We start from the raw sequence: 21,223 nt of genomic DNA on the forward strand, positions 1-21,223 counted from the left end.
AATTGCAGAACTCAGAAGATCCCCCGTGGCGTAGCTTTTGCCTCAGAGTTCTGTCTTCAACACGGGTAAGATGCAAGGGTGTAGGGGCTGGACACAGCTCGGGGACAAACAGTGACTTCTTCAAAAACACCAGGTACAAAAGCATTCAATCCGAGAGAAATGGAGGTGAACCCCCCAGCCAGTCCTCCCATCTCCTACTGCCACCAGCCCACACCCTCACCAGACACGCATGAAGACAATTTAGAAAGAATGAATGTGCATGTGAAAGGCATGGATGGATTTTATTTATTACCCTATATCTACAATTTGAGGTAAAATATAAGGAACACATAAAAATGCCTATCTCTGCTACCGTGTGATATAATTTCCCATTGTGAACACCGTGGTGGCGCTACTGCGAACTGTGCCTTCGCATCCTCTACCTTCTGAGAGCTGGTACTTTATACAGCTGCGTCGTCTGCAAGCCTCCACTTTCAGGCCTTAGGGTGGGAACACCGAGGTGCACGAGAGCTTGCCTGTCTCTCCCCACAGCCCAGCCTGACTCGGCCCAGAGCCGCGCCCCACAGCACCCCCAGGCCACTGTGGGTCCCAGGTGGGAAGGCGGAGTCATCCAGCTGCTACAGCAAGCACACCTGACCTCCGGCCTCTTCAGGGTACACCCAGATATTTACTTGCCGCAAAGTAAAGGTGCAAGAGGCTCTGAGAGCATCCTCTTCGCGGAGACACTGGCTGCTCACTGCCCATCGGGAGAGTGGCTGGCCTGGCTTTTAATTATGTCAAAACAGAGGAACCATGATGGAGCTCAGGCGGAGGCCCTAGTCAGACGGACAGACAGCAGCCCCCCCTCAGGCAGGAAGGGGAGCTGAGTGCAAGGTCACGGAAATGATTTTCAATAGAAAAACTAAAGCACTGCCTAGCACAGGGGTTTTCTTCGCTGCAGAAGCCAAGATGCCCAGTAGGAACATCTCCACTGACTGGAATACGCACCGCAGCCCAAGGCTCTGCCCAATGCATTAAAAAAAAAAAAAAAAAAAATCTAAAAGTCGTCCCTGCCATTCCCTGTCTCTCTCCAGCACCGCTGCGAAATCCTTCTAGTGCATTCCCAAGCCAGCCAGGCACGCGCATCTCATCACGCTGCGCAGTTCACAGGACTGCTGAGAAAGTAGACATTTCTATCTAGAAGTAGAAAAGAAGGTTTGTATAGAAGGTATTTCTGTTATACAGTATATTACAGAACTGGCAGGGCGCGTCCGAAAGCTCTTCACCACTCACGCCGGAAGCTGAGCTGGAGGGAAAAACAGGCAGGCAATGGGTTAGCCGGACGGCAGCAGCAAGACAAACCTCTTGCCACACACCCTGCAGCTGCTGATAAAAGAACCAGCACAAACACTGGTATGAAAGACAGCTCGTGATCTGCTCGCCTAAGCTAGGCAAACATAGCAGAAGGCAGGCCAGGGCAGAATGCAGTCTCCTCACTTGTGGGTTACAGATAACCCCCGTTAGTGGCTGGGTCAGCGACAATGGGGCTGGGCTTGTCACTGGCCTAGAGGTCAGCCCAGCAAGGAGGAAACTTGGCATCCAGATTCAAAACATGCTCCTCCTAAGGAGGAGTAAGTCTACATTACAGCCCAGCCCTCTATCCCAAGACAGGGCCACACCGTGTATCCTGGCTGCCTGGAACCCGTGAGAACTACACCTGCCTATGTCTGTGCCCTCACGCCCGTGCTTGTACATCTGAGTGAGAAAAACTTAGGCCTGCAGCCCCCAGCGGGCATGTGTTCCCTGAGGGTGGCCTTCACAGAAGCGATGGCTGCTTCTGCAGGTAGGTGTGGACCAAGGGCAGTAGGGAGATGCTCTTACCCTGGAGACGCGGTCTACCACGTGGGGTCTGGCTCCTGCTTGATCTGTGAGCTCCCATCCGCTTCTTTAATTTCTAAGGTAGAAGGGGCAACAAGGAGGCGCACTACTGAAGCAAAGCTGCCTGCCTCTAACGGGAGCCACACTGGCCCGCCGAGACCTGCCTGCAATCCTCTAGTTAGTTCTGTATGGAACCCAGGGCCTGGCACATGCTTACCAAGTGTTCATCTGCCGAGCCACAGGCAGCTCACAACCTGATCTGCCAGGAACAGATTCCATATTGTTTTGCGTGTACTTCTGGTCATGCCCTGACTAGGCTAGAGGAATCTAGAATTTAGCCAGAGCCACATGGGAAAAAAAAGAGGGAGCCTGCCTGGAGTCTCCACAGAACACGCAGAAGTCTTATTAAGTTGGGACTAGACAGATGGTTCAGCAGTAAAGAGCACTCGGGGACCTGAGTTCGATTCTCAGCAGCCTCACGGAGGTTCACAACATCTAATTCGGGTGTGGGGTGTTGGATGCCCTCTTCTGGCTTCCTTAGGTACTGCATGCCCATGGTCCCCCAAAATGTAAGCAAGCAAAAGCCCCACAGGCATTAAAAAACAACACACCACAGGTCCCAAGGTCATTCTAGATCTCTACGGTGGGAGCAGCACGGCTCTTACCTTCTGTTGCCGGAACTTCCAACTGGCTCGCCTCAGTGGACTCTAAAGAGAAACACATCAAGTCTCATTTGGGCAATTTTCAAAGTTTGCTTTAAACTATTTAAAGAGCCTAGAAGGAGAGGAAGAAAAAGAGGAAGGAGGAGAAACCCCAGCGATGGAAACAGCCTATCGACTTTTTGTTGTAATTATTTGGTTATTCTGTCTGCATCTGCCTGTCATGCACACGTCTGGTGCCTTCAGAGGCCCTGGAGCTCGAGTTAAGACAGCTGTAATCTGCCATGTGGGTGCTGGGGACTGAACCCAGGTCCTCGGGAAGAGCAGCCCGTGGTCCTAACCACTGGGCCATCTCTCCAGCCCCAGCCTCCACACGCACGTGCACCCACTTCACCAGGCGGCCTCTTCCTTTTGACGTTTCACTTTAGGCCACTCATCTTGGCACTGTGACATCAGAATGATCTGGGACCAGGGGTTTATACTGCCTGTGGCCCAGTTAACACGTAGGAGCCACAGCTCAAGTCTCTGTAAGTTTACTGGTCTTCAGTCATGGCAGGAGAGGAAGAACCCGAGCGTGTCTTTTGAGTGTGCGAACGTGTGCGCTGTGACTGTGAGAAGCGACAGTGAGCACCAGGACTGGTGGTGTGCTCCTCTTACCTTGCATCCCAGGGCCTTCGGGCTCGTTCTGATCAACCAGCTCTGCAATGAAATGCACAGTTCAGACGACTTCCTGCCACGTGTGAACTATTCCTGACCATTCCTACTCGGCACCCTGCACAAGTGGAGCAAGCGGGCAGGATGGCTCTGCAGGAGAAGCTGCTGCCTGCAAACCTGACACCCTGAGTTCAACCCCCAGGCCCATAGATGGCAGGGGAGAAGTGACTGCCACAAGTTGTCTCCTGACCACTGCGTGTGAAATGACAAGATCTGAACACCTCGGGACCCCCTACACACATGAAAAAGGAAAAGGATAGAAAAAGGAACATTAATAGTCCTTGTGGATGCCACCAAAACCACATGTTTCACAGGAGTCACCCGAACCACAGGGTCCTGCACGAGGACAAGAACAAAGCTGAGCGTCACACATGGGAACTTATGAACAGTGGTACAAAACGGTCCCTGGAAATTAGAATCACACAGAGGAACAGGAGGGGTGGCCGCGGTGGCATACACCTTTAATGTGGGACTCAGGAGGCAGAGGCAGGTATCTCTTTGGGTTCGAGGCTAGCCTGTTCCATATGCTGAGCTCCAGGTCAGCCAGGGTGACATATGAGTCCTGTCTTAAAAAAAGACAGATGAACTGAAATTTGCAAGGGAGACTCAAGAACAAAAAATTATCATGGACTTTTAAAATTGTGTGTGTATGAAGTTTGTGTGAGCATGTATGCCATAGCATGAAGGCCAGAGGATGAGTCTACGGAGGTGGTTCTCTCTCTCCACCTTCATGTGGGTCCTGCTAGCTGGGCCATCACCAGTCCTTCCTCCCTTTCTGTTTGGAGACAGGGTCTCACATGGCCCAGGCTGGTCTTGAACTCTATATAGCCAGAGACAGTGTTAAACTCTTCGTGATCCTCCTGCTTCTGCCTCCCAAGCCCTGAAATTGCAGGGTTTCCTCCTACATGCCCAGCACTTTTGGGGCCTGCTGAACTTTAGCACTGTGACTGCAAAACGAGCTGTGTTAGCCCAGGCAGGAGCTGGCCAAGTCCTGCTCATAATGAGCCCTTTAAAAATGCTCTCCACCCACCCTCCCCCAAGTGTCTACTTTATGACTGAGGATGAGGGGAGTCAGGTAACCTGACCAATTTCACATGGAGGGGGCGTCCTAAGGGATGGGTGATACAATGTGTTATTTTGCAAGTTGCACTGCACCCATCCCACACACCCACTCCCGTGGACTCTCAGATCCCGAGAAACCAAACAAACAAAAGTTCAAGAAATACTCACGGTTATTAATCACAAGTCCTGGAAATGGTCTAAAGAGAAAAACAAATTGTATAATGTTTATTTCATAAGAACATTTGCTTACTTTGTTAATTTATGCCACTTATATCCTACTTTATAACCCCATGAAAGAGACATACTAAGATGCCTATGAAATTACTATTACATCTTCTAACAATGACCCAGTTGTATTGATATGTATCACATACAATGTACATCAATTATTTACACTAGTTACATGTATATGTACAGTGCACACAGCATTGTTGGCTATGTTCTATGTGTTGTATGACTAGTTATCTAGAGCACACGTGGACAGTACACACAGGTCACTACTAGCAAATGCTGCACTAGGACCGGCATGGTGGCACAGGCCTTTCTTCCCAGCACGCAGGAGGCAGAAACAAGCAGATCTGAGTGTTGACGGCCATCCTGGTCTAGACAGCGGGTTCTAAGTCAGCGGAGGTACATGGGGAGATGCTGTCCCACCCAACACCCCCAGAATATTCCACTAAAGTGGAAAGAGGAAAACCCCTCCGTCCAGGTAGCTGGAGTGTAGAGTGAATGGCAGGTCTACCGTCAGACTGCCAGGAAGGTCTCAACCACACGCTCTGCTACAACAGCTTTTCCTGTGGTAACTAACAGACAGCTTAGGTTTTCTAGGCTCTGTGATACTCTGGGGTTTCATTAAGCATCACGAGAAAGCAGTCAGAAAATGGCAACAGCTGGATGTGAGCCCATTTGAAAAGACAAACAGGCCATGGCTGCCAACTTCTCACCTTAGGAAATGGAGAACTGTTGAGCAAGGTGGCACACAACTTTAGTCCCAGCCCTTGGGAGGCAGAGGCAGGCGGACCTCTGAGTTTGAGGTCAGCCTGGTCTACATAAAAAGTTCCAAGTCAGGGACATACACTGAGATTCTGTCACAAAAAAAAAAACACTGTAGAATAAAGTTAGTCTAATGGAAGACACAGTGATGTATATCTATAAATAAGACAAAGGCCAAATTCAGCCCGGGCTGCATTGCAAGGTCCTATCCCAAGAAGCTGGCAGAGCCAGGCATGGTGGCCCACACCTGTAATCCTGGAACTTAGCAGGCACAGAATCTGAGGGTCTGAGGCCGGCCTGAGTGAGAGTGAGCTACAGACCAGTCACCAAGAGCCAACAGGCGCCGAGCGTGTATGGCGCAGCAGAACGCTGGTGATTCCAGCGCTGAGGAGACAGTGGAAGGCAGCTCAGGCAGAGAAAGCCAGCGCTAACTAAAGGCATGCCTGTCATCTCGTCTTCCAAATGCACACAACAGCACTCTGAGGAAGCATAGCCTGCCTGGTGGCCTCCAGACGCGTTCTGACTAAGCAGGGCGTTCTCACCTAATGACAGTGAACTTGATAAACTCAGCAGAGTCTAAGATCCTCCTCATGGAGCTGATCTCCAGGTAACTGGGGCTTTGAGGATACCCCGGGGGGCATGCCGTCCACCACCACACAGCCGGGATTGATGGTGATTTTCCTGTAGGGACCTTCACAGGGAAGCCCATCCCAATAGCTTCACCTGCAGCAAGACAAACACAGGGACTGACCGTGAGTGACCTCTTCAAAGCAATCAGACACAAAGTTGAGCAGCAACCCTATTAGATTTTGACCCACTGAGCCTCCAGAGAGACTTTCTGAAAACCGTAGAGATACGGAGTCCTGAGCAGCTAACATCTAATGTTTCTCAGCACAGAACTCCTGAACTGAACACTTGCTGAACAACTACATGAAGGGAACCTATTCAAAGGCTTTCATGAAAACACTGCTTCCTCAACTGTTACAAACTTACCAAACTTCCGACTGAAGAGGTCATTGACCTGCTCACGAAGCTGCCTGGCCTTTTCAACTTTGGACAGTCGTTCATTGTCGTCATCTGAAAGACAAGGGGAAAGCCGTGAGTACACTAGTATCTGACTTATGTTTTCTAGCAAAGGGTTCTAAGCAGGCGAGGTAATGAACACCTTTAAACCCAGCATTCAGGAAGCAGAGGCAGGTGGATCTCTGTGAGTTCTAGGCCCGACAGAACTATATAATGAGACTCTGTCATAAATTTAAAAAAAAAAAAAAAAAAAAAAAAGAAAAAGAAAAAGGGTAGGGGGGTTTCCACATTATGACATCACCAAGGCAAAACGAAATAAGCATAAAGCAAAATTACAAAAGGAAAACAGAGTTCTAACACCAGCTTAAGAGGAGACAACTCCATTCCTGTTGAGTAAACAACCCTGCTGTCTCACACAGATTGTTTACTAAAGAAATCTTATTTATTTATTTATTTTGGTTTTTCAGGACAGGATTTCTCTGTGTAGCTCTAGCTGTCCTTGAACTCAGAGATTAAATATTAAGGTGTGTGTGCCAGTACTGCCTGGCTAAAAAGATTTTTTTTTAAAGATTTCTTTATATGTATGGGAGTTTCGCCTGTATATATGCCTGTGCACCAAGGTGTGTCCCAATGCCAAGTCGGCCAGTCAAGTGTGTCAGGTCTATGGGAGTGTAGTTATAACTGGCTGTGAGCCACCGTGCAGGTGCTGCAGGTCAAACTAGATTCCCAGGGGAGCAGCAAGTGCTCTTACCCACTGAGCCTCCAGAGAGACTTTCTGAAAACCGTAGAGACACGGAGTCGTGAGCAGGACTGAATTTAGGTCCGGTGCTGTGCAGCCAGGCTGACAGAGGGAGGCTGCACTACATGAGCTGCCATGGAATAGGAACCAGCCCGGAAACAGGTTCTGGAGTCTGACAGAGTCCACGAGGCAGGCAGAGAAATCATACCTGGAATTGTCACCTGAATGATGTTAAGGTCTTCCACACCTGATGCAGTAGTCATTAACATTGGTGTGATGAGTTTATCTTCCCTGAAAGTAAAAACTAAAGATTAGGGGTTAGGCAAAACATACACTGTCAGAATTTTCTCTAATAACCCAAAGTTGCATGCCCCACAGGCAGCCATGAGCTGGCCACAAGCCTGGCCCAGTAGGGCTGGTACTGCATGCTGGTTTTATTCCAGGAAGGCACTAAAGATGACAGACTTTTCTGACAGGCCCGACTTTCTGTGGAGCAACACTGTGGCTGCTATCAAAGGACACTCACTCGGAGGGCTTTTGGAAGAGGTGCTCTCTTGATGGCGTCTCGAACATCTCAGGTCTATAAACAAGAGGAAAAGGAATGGGCTGGTTAACCCGGAAGAAGACACCCAGGAAGATGCAGCGTGTAGCCTGCAGCTCTGCCAACCACACGGGGCACTTGGAAGCAACCTGGACCAAGACGGATTCAATACACCAGCCTCTACTGCTGCTGGGCTCTCTCTGGACATGCCAGTGCCGCTGCCATCTTCTTCCCAAGGGGAGAGCATGTCCTGAGGTCAGTATGCGACCCAAGAGCAGAAGTAAGAAACGCCCACGCCCGCCAGCCTAGGTACAGGCATGAAAGAGCAAGTGCGCAAGCCACACCCCAAACAAATAAAAGGGCCTGTGTTATACGTACACATGTGTGCTGGTGCGCAAGCCTGTGTGGCACAGAGGCCAGGAAGGGCCAGGTGTCCTCTATTAACTCTCGTTTCTTCAGACAGGATCTCTCTAGAACCTGCAGCTCACATTCCCACCCAGGCAGCAGCCCCAAAGATTCTCCTGCCTCTGCCAAACCCCAGCACTAAGGTCACTCGCTCCTCCTAGCTTGTTATAAGGGAGATGGCACTGGATTCAGGTCCCCAAAGCTGTGCAGCACGCACTCTTAACCACTGGGTTGCCTCTCCATCCCTATAATGACTTAGTCTCTTGAAGAGCCAATTTCAATCCAGGATAGCACACGTGAGGCCAGCCCCCGGGCATCTCTCCCACCCTCGGGTCCTCACTTTTTAATGATGAACTTTATCTTGGCTCTGTTCCGGAGTATCTTCTCCAGCCTCGGAATGCCAAATGTGGAGGGTCTTCGGAAGGCACCCCCTCGGGTAGGCCTTCTACATAGAAGTCTTCTGGGAAGGACTCGAACAGCGCAAATGGCACTTTCACAGCCTGCTTAAGGCCAAGGGCTTCCCCTGCAACACACGACTGTAACTGTAATACTCGTTCCATAGAGTGACTTAGACAAGCCGTTTGCAGCATTCGACAGCAACTACAGACCCGTATTTATTTGGAAAAAATCACATTCATTTTAATTTTGGAACATGTTTTGGAATTCTTGTACTCAGTAAAATGGGTAGGAAATGGAAGGCTGTTTGTATCAGGGTTTCCGAACAAACCTACCGCATTTTCATGAACAGGTTTTCCACCTTCTGCTTCAGGTCTGTGATCTTGGCGTTCCAGGCCTCTGGAGGAGAGAGCAGCAGCCCCGGTGAGCAGGGTTTCCCGAGGAGGACGGAGATTCTCACCTTATCCTTTCACTGAGTTTCCTTTTTTTGAGTCAAGGTGTCACTCTATCTGCGGGGACTAAAGGAGCGCTGTCACCTGGCTCACTGCCCTCCGTGTGCGGGGACTAAAGGTGCGCTGGTACCTGGTTCACCTCATCTCTATTGTGCAGCTTTACAAAGCACAGGGGAGCACACAGCAGGCTGCTCCTTCATTCACTGTGTCAATGTGTGACAGAGAACGTTTTATAGAGCACATCTGTGCTCTGTAGACAGCTTTACTCCGTTCACATCATGTATGCATACATGATCTAAGTCTCTATGTAAGAAACACACAGGTTTGTAAACATGTTGTCTTGCCTGTCCTGCCAATCCTCATACAACTAAAGCAAACTGTTAGATTGGGTTACCAACACTCTGAACCATGCCGAAATGAAGAACAAAGGACCTCTCCTGGCCTGTCACAGTGCCTACTACGTGCCCGCTCTGGGTCCATGCAGTAACCCAACTTACAATCCTCAGGCACCCCTGGGGTACACACTTGCATGTGTCCCATAGGAAGGCAGCCTGGTTCTTCCTGCATGTTAATGTCTAACACACACTGGCGCATCCAAGAAAACACTGTCCCTGCTGACGTGGCACACTAAATCTTTTTTATTTGAAGTGCTGAAATCAAGAAAACAAAAGATGTATTTACCAAAGGAAAACTCTCTCCCTCGAGGCTTGAATGGAACATTTGAACCGTTGGTCTGGGTTGGAGTTCGAACGGTAGAGGTCTGAGGGCTGTTGTTGTTGGGGCCTAGAGAAAACTCAAAGGCGAACCAGTCACTGGGTGCTCACTGCTGGCTAGCGTGCAACAGAAAATACAGCACACACACGTCCATGCTAGGATTCTGGCAACATGTCAAAAGGCTCCTGAGATCCAGCACAAATGGGAACAAAATACATAGCAGGCCACGGCTCTGCACGCTCAGCACTCTTGCTCCCATGCCCTGCCTGCCAAGAAAGGGCCGCCTGTGTCCCTCTGCCTTAACACGGGTTTCTGGCAACTAGACTAAAAGCAGCGTCACCTCCTTTTTGGACCAGAACCTGACAATGAAACCTCGGGCTGATGCAGTACCACCGCTGATGTTGCTCAGATCGCCTGGGCTCGGTCATGTAGAGGGTGATTTCTCTGTCCCGCTCTGTCCTGCAGCTGCTTCTAAATACCCACTCAGAGGCTTAGGGCACACAGAAGGGTTACCTCAGCACAGCTTGGCATGGCTTCTGGGGGAAGTCTTTTACTAAAAGGAACATCACGTGCACTTTACAAGTGGTCACGAGGAAAGGACAGAGTCCTGGGGACAAGTCACCAAAACCAGCAAGGAAGTCCATCTTCCCTGTGGCCACCGCTCATCAGAGTGGTAAGCTGGCACACAGGGTCCACTGTTTACCAACCACTTGCCATGACTACCTTTCACCTGTTCTTTGACAAAATGGGCTCTGTGCAAGTACGCAAGACAACAAAGTGGGGCTGGGCGGTGGTGGCGCACGCCTTTAATCCCAGCACTTGGAAGGCAGAGGCAGGCGGATCTCTGTGAGTTCGAGGCCAGCCTGGTCTACAAGAGCAAGTTCCAGGACAGGCTCTAAAAAAGCTGCAGAGAAACCCTGTCTCGAAAAACAAAAAAAAGAAAAAAAAAAAAAAAAAACAAAAACAAAAAAAAAGCAACAAAGTGGGGACACAGAGAGAACGGCAGTGAGGACCCAAGAACCAGGAGCCCCAGGCAACCGTTTCCTTCCGCGTCAAGGGAAACAATGTGCCCAGCAGTGTCAGCGGTCAGGACTGCCTGTTACTATGTCGGGCATCTTAGACAACGACTTCCAAAGGTGACAGCCCTGTACAACAGAGGCTGGAAGACACGTAGACACAGACCTGCTGTGAGGCAAGCACACTGCTATTCAAGCCACCTATAAACACCTTTCATCAAAAGTAGGAGGAAAACAAAGAGAAAAAAGGATGAGAAACGTCTCTGTGTGGTAGGTCTGCCTTACTTATCATTACAGAGAAACAACCCGAGGGGTCTCCTCAAGTAGGTCTCCACAGGACCCACAGTTTACAAACAACTGTAAGTTAAGCAAGGGAGGTGTCGGAGTCACTAAAGTACACTACTGCTATGCCTGAGGACCCGAGTCTGATATCCGGCTAGGTGGATCCCTGGGGCTTGAGGGCAGCCAGTCTAGCCTACCCAGCTAGGCCTAGAACAAAAAAGGGGACCTATCTCAAAGCACAAGGACAGTGTTCCTGAAGGTGACACCTGATATGTCCTGTAACACCGCAAGTGTGCAGGGCAGGAGAGATGGCTCAGTGGTTAAGAGCGTTGCCTGCTCTTCCAAAGGTCCTGAGTTCAATTCCCAGCAACCACATGGTGGCTCACAACCATCTGTAATTGGGTCTGGTTATAGACTTCTTCTGGCTAACCATACACATATTAAATAAATAAATAAATAGATATTTAAAACAAAAACAACAACAAAAAAAAAACTATGCATGTGCACACACACAGACACACACACAGAGTCATGCATTAAAAAAACACAATATTCATAAATTTAGCATCAGGTGCTTTTTAGACATGAAACCCCAACTGCACAGAAGTTCCTGAGTCCACGCAACTGTAGGGCAAAGAGTGAGGAAAAAATGTAGAACAACTCACCTTCCACAGTGACCCTCAATCTCAGGGATCTTGGAGTTGCTCCCAGGACTTCGTGCCGCTTGGGGACTGCAGTGCTGTAAGGCAAAGGGCAGTATTACCTTTGCAAGCTGCACTAAAAATACAGGGGTGCTCTATAAAAGCAGAGTATTAAAGTCGTACAGTTTGTTCTTTTCAAAGAAACCTGAAGAACTAAACAGTAGTATAATCCTCCACGTGAGTGGCAGAAAGCTGTGGAGCTGCGAATGAAGGAGGATGCAAATCAACTTCCAGTGAGAGGGCAAGGAACAGAAGAAAGAAAAAGAGATCCACGGGGCTGGAGAGATGGCTCAGCAGCACTGGCTGCTCTTCCAGAGGTCCCGAGTTCAATTCCCAGCCACCACATGGTGGCTCACAACCATCCATGAGACCTGGTGCCTTCCTTGCCAGCAGTACATTGTATGCTTAATAAATAAATCTTAAAAAAAAAAAAATCCACTAAGTAAAACAGCTTAAAGCAAAGAAATAAAACCAAAGCCCACGGTGACAACGGACTGTGACTCAGGTGACACAGGAGCGGCAGCAAAGAACACCATGTGCTCACGCCTCTTACCTTTCGTGTTTGATCTTGCTGGCCATCCCGGGAGGCAGGTAGGGACACAACTAGCTCAGGCCTAGAAGAACACACAGTGCGTCACTCCACAGCACAAACACCAGAACTAATTCTAGAAAATAAAAACATACATATTGGTTTTCCGTGCATGCATGTCTAGTGCCCAAGGTCAGAAGAGGGTGTTGCATCCCCAGGACTGGAGATAGATGGTTGGTTGGTTATAAGCTGCCATGTGGGTTCTCGGGCAGTCAGTGCTATTAAACTGGAGCCATCTGCAGTGGTTTGAAAAAGAACAGCCCCATAGGCTCATATATTTGAATGTTTCATCACCAAGGAGTGGCCCTATTTGAGAAGAATTTGTTGGAGTAGGTTGTGACCATGTTGGTGAATATGCCACTGAAGGGTGGGCACTGAGGTTTTCAAAACCCCATACCAGGTCCAGTCTCTATCAAAGCAAAACAAGAATTCCTCTCTCTCTGTCTGTCTGTCTCTCTTTCTCTCTCTGCTTTGGGATCAGGATGGAGATCAGTTTCTTCTCCAGCATCATGTGCGCCGCTATGCTCCCATTGCCGATGACAATGGAATAAGCCTCTGAAACTGTAAGCCAGCCCCCAACCACAACATTTCCTATTATGAAAACTGCTGCTGTCACAGTGTCTAAGACAGAAACTGTGGGTACCGATGTGACAAGCCTGACCACGCTTGCTGGTGCAATGTGAACTCTGGATGGAAAAGCCACTGAAGGCTTAATGGGTCACACTAGTAGGAGTGTGGAAGACAGTACCGAGGGCAAGTTGAACTACGAGGGCCCCAGCTCAAGAGGTTTCAGAGGGGAAGAATATCGGGTAAGTGTCCTAGAGATTGTTCTTGGGGTGTTTGGGCGAAGGATATGGCTGCTTCTTATCCTGTTCTAAATATCTGCCTGAGATGAAATTGAAGAGTTTTGAACAATCTCAGCAGAGGAGACTTCCAGCCATCCAAGTATTGGCTGTTGTCTATTAACAATCCCCTCCATGCTGATCCCTAATGAAAAGGAGCCAGCTTAGCTGGACACAGAGAACCACAAAATGTACAGCTCGAGGAGAAAAGGGGCCAGGAAAAGCCCGGTGCTGAGGGGACAAAGGGAGTGGTGTGTTCGGGGCACGACTCCAGCAGCTGAGCTCCTAACTGGTGAAAAGGAATTAAGGAAAAGGCTTAAGCAGCGAAGGAAACCATAAACAGAAGCTGATGATGGAAACGTAATTGTAGGAGCGGGCAGGCCCAGCCCCATCAAGTGGAACTAACTTGGCAGCTTCAGTCACGTGGTTCTGGCTTCAGAGCCAGAGTATAAGAAAGGGGTTTTGGAATCTCCCTCCATGGCTAGGGAAAGCTGCTGAGGTCAGGCATGTGTCAGGGGTGTCTGTGCATGGAGGCCCAGAGAGGAGGCCACGATTGCCCTGGAGTTCTCAAGATGCTGGAGATGCCAGAGTCATGGGATACTTGCCAAGGGAAACTGCTAACAGGGAGTGGGACCAGCGTGTTGGGAACAACAAAGCTGAAAGAAGGTGGACATCTAAAGAACACCTTGACACCAGACACGGAGATGCAGAGTTGGGAGCTTGCCCAGTTGGTTTCGGTCTTGCTTTGGTCTAGAGTTTCCTCATTATGCTTTTTGGAACGGCCATGTGTACTCTGTGCCATTTTATGTTGGAAGTGTGTGACCTGCTTTTTTATTTTACAGAAGGTTACAGTTAGGAGACTGCCATGAGTCTCAGAAGACTCCTTGGCATATCAGATAGTGTTGGGACTAGGAAAGCCTATGAGGACTTTCAATAGTTGGACTAATTGTATTTTGCATTATGGTATGGTTGTATCCCTTCAGGGGCCAGAGAGTGGAATGTGGTGGTTTGAGTAAGAATGGCCCCCAGAGGCCCATGTATATGAAGGCTTAGTCACCAAGCAGTGGCCATTGCTGGAAGAAGGGTGTTACTGGGGTGAGGCTTTAAAAGCCCACGCTAGGCCCACTGCTTGTGGATGAGGATGCAGTTCTCAGCTACCTCTCCAGCGTCATGTCACGCCTTCCATGCCTACCCTCATGCTCCCCACCACGATGATAATGGACTGAGACTGTAAGCAAACCCTCAACTAAATGCCTTCTTCCCTATGGCTGCCCTGGTCACAGTGGGTCTGTGCCACACTAGAACAGTGACTAAGACAGCCACCTCTCCAGCTTCTGTAACTCCTTTAAAATAGCAAATGAACGCTAGATCACTTCTGTCAACCACTGAATCTCTGCAGGAAAGTAAATAACTCCGTCACGATGAACTGGAGAAAACAGAGCAAGCATGTTGCCTGGGCTTTAGTTGACAGAAGTTCAGGGAAAACTGTGACTGACTGGAATCGATCCCGAGGATTGGGTACAGTTTAGCAAGAGAACCCTCTCTTTGAATCCCCCCAATGAGGAGCTAGGGCCTCTACAGCAGAGCGCTTGCCAAATTGTTCAGGCCCTGGGTTAGATCACTAGTTTATCAAAGCTCTGTGTTCTGAACCTGCAGGGCAGCGGGAGGAGCCTCCCCGCCCCCCCCCAGGAGGTCTAGCCAAGAATGAACGACTCACTGAGGCACAGCAAGGCTAGCATCATGGCAAATGGCTGTAGCAGCAAAGGCAGCTTACTTTTTAACAACAAACTTGATCTTATTGCTCCCACGGACAATCCTCTCCAGGCGTGGAATCCCAAACCAGGTGGGGCTTCGGAAGGGGATCCCCTCAGGCAGCCCTTCCACATACAGAAACTCTGGATTTGATTCAAATACAGGATAGGGCACCTTCACTGCCTCTGTGAGGCCAAGAGCTTGAGCTGAAAGACAAAGAGAAGCCAACTCAGGAGCGCAGAAGTTTGTATCTAGGCTAACTTCCTGGCAATCCAACCCACAGACACTCACTATTAAGAAGTAACTTAATATGATGATAAAGATAATAATAGTAATAATAATAATAAATGTCAGCGCTGGAAAGACAGCTAGGCAATTAAGAGCACTTTCTGCTCTTGCAGAGGACCCAGGATTCAGTCCCTAACACCCATATAGTGGCTCACAACCATGCATGACTCCAGTTCCAGGCATCTGACGCCCTCTTCTGACCTTTACAGGCATTAGTTACACGTGCATACAATAGACAAAACACCCATATACATAAAATTCAAAATATCTAGAATTTTAAAAATGAATTCAACTCTACCTTTTTTGTTGTTATTGTTTTTCCAGATATAGTTTCCCTGTGCAGCCCTGGTTTTCCTGGAACTCACTCTGTAGACTAGGCAGGCCCCAAACTCACAGAAATCCGTCTGTCTCTGCCTCCCAACTACTAGGCACACTACCACTGTCTGGCCCATTAATACTTAATAAAAATGTTTATTTATTTATTATGTATACAATATTCTGTCTGTGTGCATGTCTGAAGGCCAGAAGAGGACACCAGACTTCATTATAGATGGTTGTGAGCCACCATGTGGTTGCCGGGAATTGAACTCAGGACCTTTGGAAGAGCAGGCAATGCTCTTAACCACTGAGCCATCTCTCCAGTCCCCCCATTTATACTTTTTAAAATTAGCATTTTTGTTTAGTTTTTTTTTTAGGGCAGGTTTTTGGTATATAGTGCAGGCTGGTCTCAAACTAATATTTATCCTCCTGGTTCAGCTTCTTAAGAGCCAGGACTATAGTATGAACTACCATACCCAGAAAAACAAACAGTACTTTAAAAATAACTATTTTCTCAAAAAATAAATTCTACTTTATGTGTCTGTTTTGCATCACAAACACGCCTGGTACCCAAGGAGGCCAGCAGTCAGGTCCCCTGGAACTGGAAGTAGAGCAGGCTGTGGGCTGTCCTGTGGGTGCTGGCACCCTAAACCAGACGCCCTGGAACAGCAGCGATGCGCGTCACCACCCAGTCTTCTCCCCAGATTACAGACAGCGCCTTTCTTTGGGGACTCACACACGCAGGGTTTCCCTGTGCAGCCCTGGCTGTCCTGGAACTCACAGAGATCCACCTGCTTCTGCCTCCCAAGTGCTGGGATTAAGGCCGTGTGCACCCACAGACATTTAAACATTTTCAATGCAAATAACAGTCAGGTTATGAATCCAAATGGTCTCCATGTTCAAGACAGAAGTCAGCTAAGGCCACTGAACATAACATGGGGTTGATGATATATCTGTGCTGTCCTGTAGGCCCGAATCTTCCAGGAAAGCCGACCTGCTGAGGCCTCCAGAAGCACAGAGCAAAAGATCCACAGAGAGCAGATGTTACAGTGTAGTGTAGCAGACCATGCTGGCATGTTCTGTCACCCTTCCTTCTCCATGACTGACTGGGCAAGCCACTGAAACCCGCACAGAACCCGAGGAACCTGGCAGCTACTCTAAGCTGAAGCAAATGTGTTCTCCAGGTGAGAAGCACAATGGCTCTAAAGCCCACCCCCCCCCCCCAACTGTGACACAGGAGAAGACAGAAGCAGAGAGACATAAAGTAACTCGACTGATTTAAGGAGTGAGCTGAGCAACAGAAGTAAATTAAGGCCCTCTTTCTGGCACCTCCATTCATTACGTTCTGAACTTCTAGAATTCATTCGGAACCTGGCCACTGTCTGTAACCTAAGATGTAACCACTGTATCTCACTTACCAAACTTCAAATTAAAGATCTCTTCCACCTGCTTGCGAAGCTTGGTGATTCTGACATTCCAATCTTCTTTGACTGCAGAGAAGCAAAATCAAACGTCACCAATAATGCTGCTTATGGTATTAAGACAAATCCCACAGACTGAAGGGCAGAAGAGACTGCTGCTGTGGAAGACTCCTCCAGGTGGGACAGGGCTGTTGCCATCACTGCTCTGGTCACTACTGGGCTGGCCACAGAAGGTGCCGGGAGGTCCTACACTGAACTGTGGCTAATAGTGAGGGTGGCTAGCAGAGTTCCCATTACATAGTGCTCATCTCTGAGGGTCTTACATATTCAGACAAGCATATGAGCACTTAGGAGAGTGAGGAAGGAGTATTGCGGAATGTCTGAGGCCACGTAGGATATAAAGAGTCCCTCTCTCAAACAAAAAACAAAGCATCTAACACACGTGAGCACGACTAACAGGCTAGTCTGTCACACAGGATGCAGGGGACAGGAACAGCTGTGAAATTCCTGGGAGAGGTAAATATGTCTCCAACAGGTAAGAAGTCCTGCAATAGCCTATAAACATCAAAACATCAGCTAAGGAACGGTTTTGTTTTTCTTTTTGAGACAGTGTTTCTCTGTGTAGCTCTGGCTGTCCTGGAACTGCTAGACAGACCAGTGTGGCCTTGAACTCACAGAGATCCACCTGCATCTGCCTCCTGAGTGCTGGGATTAAAGGCGTGCGCCACCACCGCCCAGCAAAAGAAACAAGTGGTTACTGTGGTCCAGCTGCCAGGGTGCAGTGTTGCCATGGTACAATGGCCTAAGGCTCTGGAGACAAGCAGACACCTATATCACTGCGTACAGGGAACATCAGAGAAGATAGGTGTGGAAATGTAAGGGCTCGAGGGAGGGGTGGAGTGTTGGAGAACTCTTCAGGTATGGTTCGGCTCTTGCCACCTCAGAATCAGATTCAATGCCACCCTACGCTATAAAGTGAGTTCTAGGCTAGTATGAGCAACATAGAGAAAAAGGAAGAAGAGTGTTAGGGACATCAAACGGCTCTTGCCAAATACATGAGGCAGTGGGCTCAGTTCCCACCAATATGGAAACAATTTTTTCAAAAATAATTTAAATAAAAAGAAGGAGCGAGGTGGTGGCGGCACATGCCTTTAATCCCAGCACTCAGGAGGCAGAAGCAGGTGGATCTTTGTGAGGCCAGCCTGGTCTACACAGTGAGTTTCAAAACAGCCAAGGCTACACAGAGAAACCTTGTCTCAACAAACCAAAACTAAATAAGAATAGGAAGGAAGGAAAAATGGAAGGACGGGTGGACGGCCGGATGGATGGGTGGGCAACTATACCTGGCGTGTTTGTCCGTGGCTGAGTCACTTCAGTTGCACTGTGAGTCAGGAGCTCTGGCCTGTGGAAGTGGTAGCGACATTAGTGGTCAGAGTTTAGGAGCCGTGTCAAGACTCCCACTCATACACACTGCCACTTCATTCTTAGTATGGCCCATTCTGCCCTCTTGGGCAGGGAAACAAACCATTTTGGTGACTATTCTGAAAAAAGCAGATTCCATAAAGCCATAGAGGATTATGGGTCTCTGCAGAAATAAAGGTATACCAGTCACTTTCTTTTCCAAACCGACTCAGCCTCCCACCTCTTGTCCTACTGGAGGTGGACACCTGAGACACTGCTGTCCCATGTCCCCATTCAATCCTGACAAACACCCACGCACATTGCCACAAATAACAAGGCAGAGGAAACCCCAGGAAACGTCCCTGGGATTGGGTGAGGCCGGCCTTCTGTGCCTGCTCCTTTCACGCATCACCTCCTTCAGAACGCAGCCACAGTACCCATGACAGCCAGGACAAAGGACCACAGCAGACTCTGCTTCAAGACCTTTAAACACACACTGTTGCATACCGCCTTCCTCCACTCAGCCATCTGTGGTGGCATCTGGTTCCTCACACCAGGAGTGCAGCCACACCTGACCCCCTCCTGCCTCCACTGCCATCACTGATATAGAAGATCCCTTCCCAGGCCACATAGCCCAGGGATAGGCTGGAAGTGTACCCTCCCTGCATTCTAGATGCTCTCACGTCACTGTCCTGACACAAGGGTCAGGCTCACAAGACAGCTGCTCTTGGGCCCCATTCAGCACACCTCGGGACTGTACTAGAGAAACATCTGCTTAATCAGCTCATGTAAATGGAACACTGCATTTATGGTATACACAGGAAGGACCACTCAGGAGAAAAGATCCATCTTCAAATGTCAGGGAAAATTTTTTTCTTACCTTTTGATAACAAATTTAATTCGATTGCCCACTTGGATGATTTTTTCCAGTCTTGGGATTCCATACCATGAGGGGCTTCGGAAAGGAATGTTTTCTGGAAGTCCTTCCACATAGAGGTCATTGGGATGGGCCTCAAATTTTTGGTATGGTACAGCCTTGGCTTCCGTGCTCCCCAAGGCCTCAGCTGCAGAAGATGAGAGCAAGGCAGGAAACTCAGGCTCAAGTCATGCATAGCCAATACCCCAAAGCGCCCAGCTTCAAATACTACAACTAAAACACAAGACAAGCCAGCCATGGGTGTGAGCCTGTAATCCCAGCACACAGGAGGCTGGGCTTGGCGATATGGAGTGCCAGGGTTGCCTGAGCCATAGAGAGAGAGAGAGAGAGAGAGAGAGAGAGAGAGAGAGAGAGAGAGAGAGAGAGAGAGAGAGAGAGAGAGAGAGAGAGAGAGAGAGAGAGAGAGAGACCCTGTATGGGAGGGGAGGGGTTAAATCCACCTATTAATCTCTAGTCTGAAACTTCACTCAAACAGTTTTTGTGCACATGTGCAGAACAGAGGTCAACACAGTGTAGTTCCTCAGGCTGCCGACCTTATCTCTGAGACAGGCTGAGACTTTCCAAGCAGGCTGGGATCCTCCTGTCTGCACCTCCTCACTGCGGAGACTACAAGGGTATACAACACCGTGTCCACCTTGTTTGATTGTGGGTTTGAGAGTTAAACACCAGGCCCCACAGCTCTGTGACAAGCACTGTAACAACTGAGCTACCCCCCAACCCAGTCTGCCTCAATCCTTCCTTCGTTTTAGCAACACCAGAGCTGAAGGGCTCTCGTGTTAGAAAAATCACAGGCGAGGTCGTCACCACCACACCAGTAAAGGGAATGTGCCCAAGAGGATCAGAAACCTGTGATAGCTCAGATCCACTCCTGTCTTATCAGTTAGATAAGACAAAACTTAAATCTAATTTTAACAGGCTTTCTATGAAATAAAATCATGTTTGAGTTGACAGCTGAGAGACAAAAGGTGGAAGCTGGCTGTAGCAGCAAAGGCCTTTAATCTCAGCACTCACAGAGGCAGAGGGATTTCTCAGTCTGAGGCCAGCCTGGGCTACATAGTGAGACCCTGTCTCAACAGAAGAAAAAACTAGAAAGAAAAGGGCAAAAGTCAAGTCTGTGAGCAATCCCTATCCAGTCCCCACCTGACTTAGTCGGCAATGAGCCACACTCATAGACCAGGAAGTCCTGCCCATTGCCCGACAGGAACCAGTGCTTCCAAGATGGGCTGGGTCCCCTCCCCTCCCGAGTGGTCTGCACAGTCCACAGGAGTGAACAGGAACGTGGAGGCACCAGTCACAGGCAGTGGACGCTGGTGAGGGCAGAGCACACTAAGGGGTTTCAGGGAAGTCATGTTTCCTCCGGCCACAGAAACCTTAGGAAGGGTACCAGAGGCTGCCAATTTCTCAACAGCTCCCAACAGCCACCTATCCAGATCCACCAAAAATGCTACCCACAAAACCCAGTAAATTTCTTTTTGGATGGTGGTGTCTGGGATAAAATTCTGGGTTTCATGTACACTAAGCAAGTATTCCACCAACTGAACCACATTGTCAACCCTCTTAATATCTACTTTCTCTCTAAAAATTTTTTAAAATTGGGAGTTGGAGAGATGGCTAAGCAATTAAGAGCAGTGGTTGCTCTTCCAGAAGACCTGGGTTCAATTTCCAACACCCACATGGCAGCTTATAACTTCCTGTAATCCAGTGTCAGGAGATCTGACACCTTCACAAAGACACGCATGCAGGCAAAACACACACGAAATAAAAGTAAATAAATCACAAAACAAAGTTTTTTAAAATTATAATATTGGGGCTCAAAGCCATGGCCTCAGGCATACCAAGCAAGCACCTTAAAAAGAGCCACATCCCAGCCCGAATCTGTTTCCTCAGCTGTGCTTGGCAAAGCCCAGCCACCTCTCACCGGCCACTTCTTTTCCTTCCTCTTCCTTCTTTCCTTCGCCACTTCTTGGGGAAAGCCCACAACAGCCAACACCAGCAATACTCTCAGGGTGCAAGACACTCAGAACCACATGTCTCTCCCACACACAAACCACCATGACATAATAGTGTCATGCATAACAATAAACAGCGGCCATCACTTGATCTCGGCTGCTAAATGTCTAG

The 21,223-nt window shown here is 48.8% G+C and overlaps 1 protein-coding gene across 1 annotated transcript in view; it reads right to left on the reverse strand.

Moving 5' to 3' along the window:
* Window positions 1-262: 262 nt before the first annotated feature.
* Window positions 263-21,223, reverse strand: part of Gtf2i (general transcription factor IIi) — an 84,519-nt gene continuing 63,558 nt past the window's right edge. The window contains 24 exon segments of the mRNA XM_038344459.1: window positions 263-1,285; window positions 1,861-1,933; window positions 2,523-2,564; window positions 3,174-3,215; window positions 4,461-4,489; window positions 5,828-5,902; window positions 5,904-5,976; window positions 5,979-6,008; window positions 6,279-6,362; window positions 7,256-7,319; window positions 7,322-7,338; window positions 7,574-7,605; window positions 7,607-7,627; window positions 8,334-8,415; window positions 8,418-8,529; window positions 8,721-8,788; window positions 9,523-9,624; window positions 11,519-11,592; window positions 12,108-12,148; window positions 12,150-12,168; window positions 14,760-14,943; window positions 16,762-16,833; window positions 18,108-18,166; window positions 19,046-19,229. Of these exon segments, the coding sequence (XP_038200387.1) occupies window positions 1,875-1,933; window positions 2,523-2,564; window positions 3,174-3,215; window positions 4,461-4,489; window positions 5,828-5,902; window positions 5,904-5,976; window positions 5,979-6,008; window positions 6,279-6,362; window positions 7,256-7,319; window positions 7,322-7,338; window positions 7,574-7,605; window positions 7,607-7,627; window positions 8,334-8,415; window positions 8,418-8,529; window positions 8,721-8,788; window positions 9,523-9,624; window positions 11,519-11,592; window positions 12,108-12,148; window positions 12,150-12,168; window positions 14,760-14,943; window positions 16,762-16,833; window positions 18,108-18,166; window positions 19,046-19,229 (1,565 nt within the window). The 3' untranslated portion in view covers window positions 263-1,285; window positions 1,861-1,874.

Source organism: Arvicola amphibius, chromosome 10, assembly GCF_903992535.2.
Source record: "Arvicola amphibius chromosome 10, mArvAmp1.2, whole genome shotgun sequence".
Taxonomy (NCBI): Eukaryota; Metazoa; Chordata; class Mammalia; order Rodentia; family Cricetidae; genus Arvicola; species Arvicola amphibius.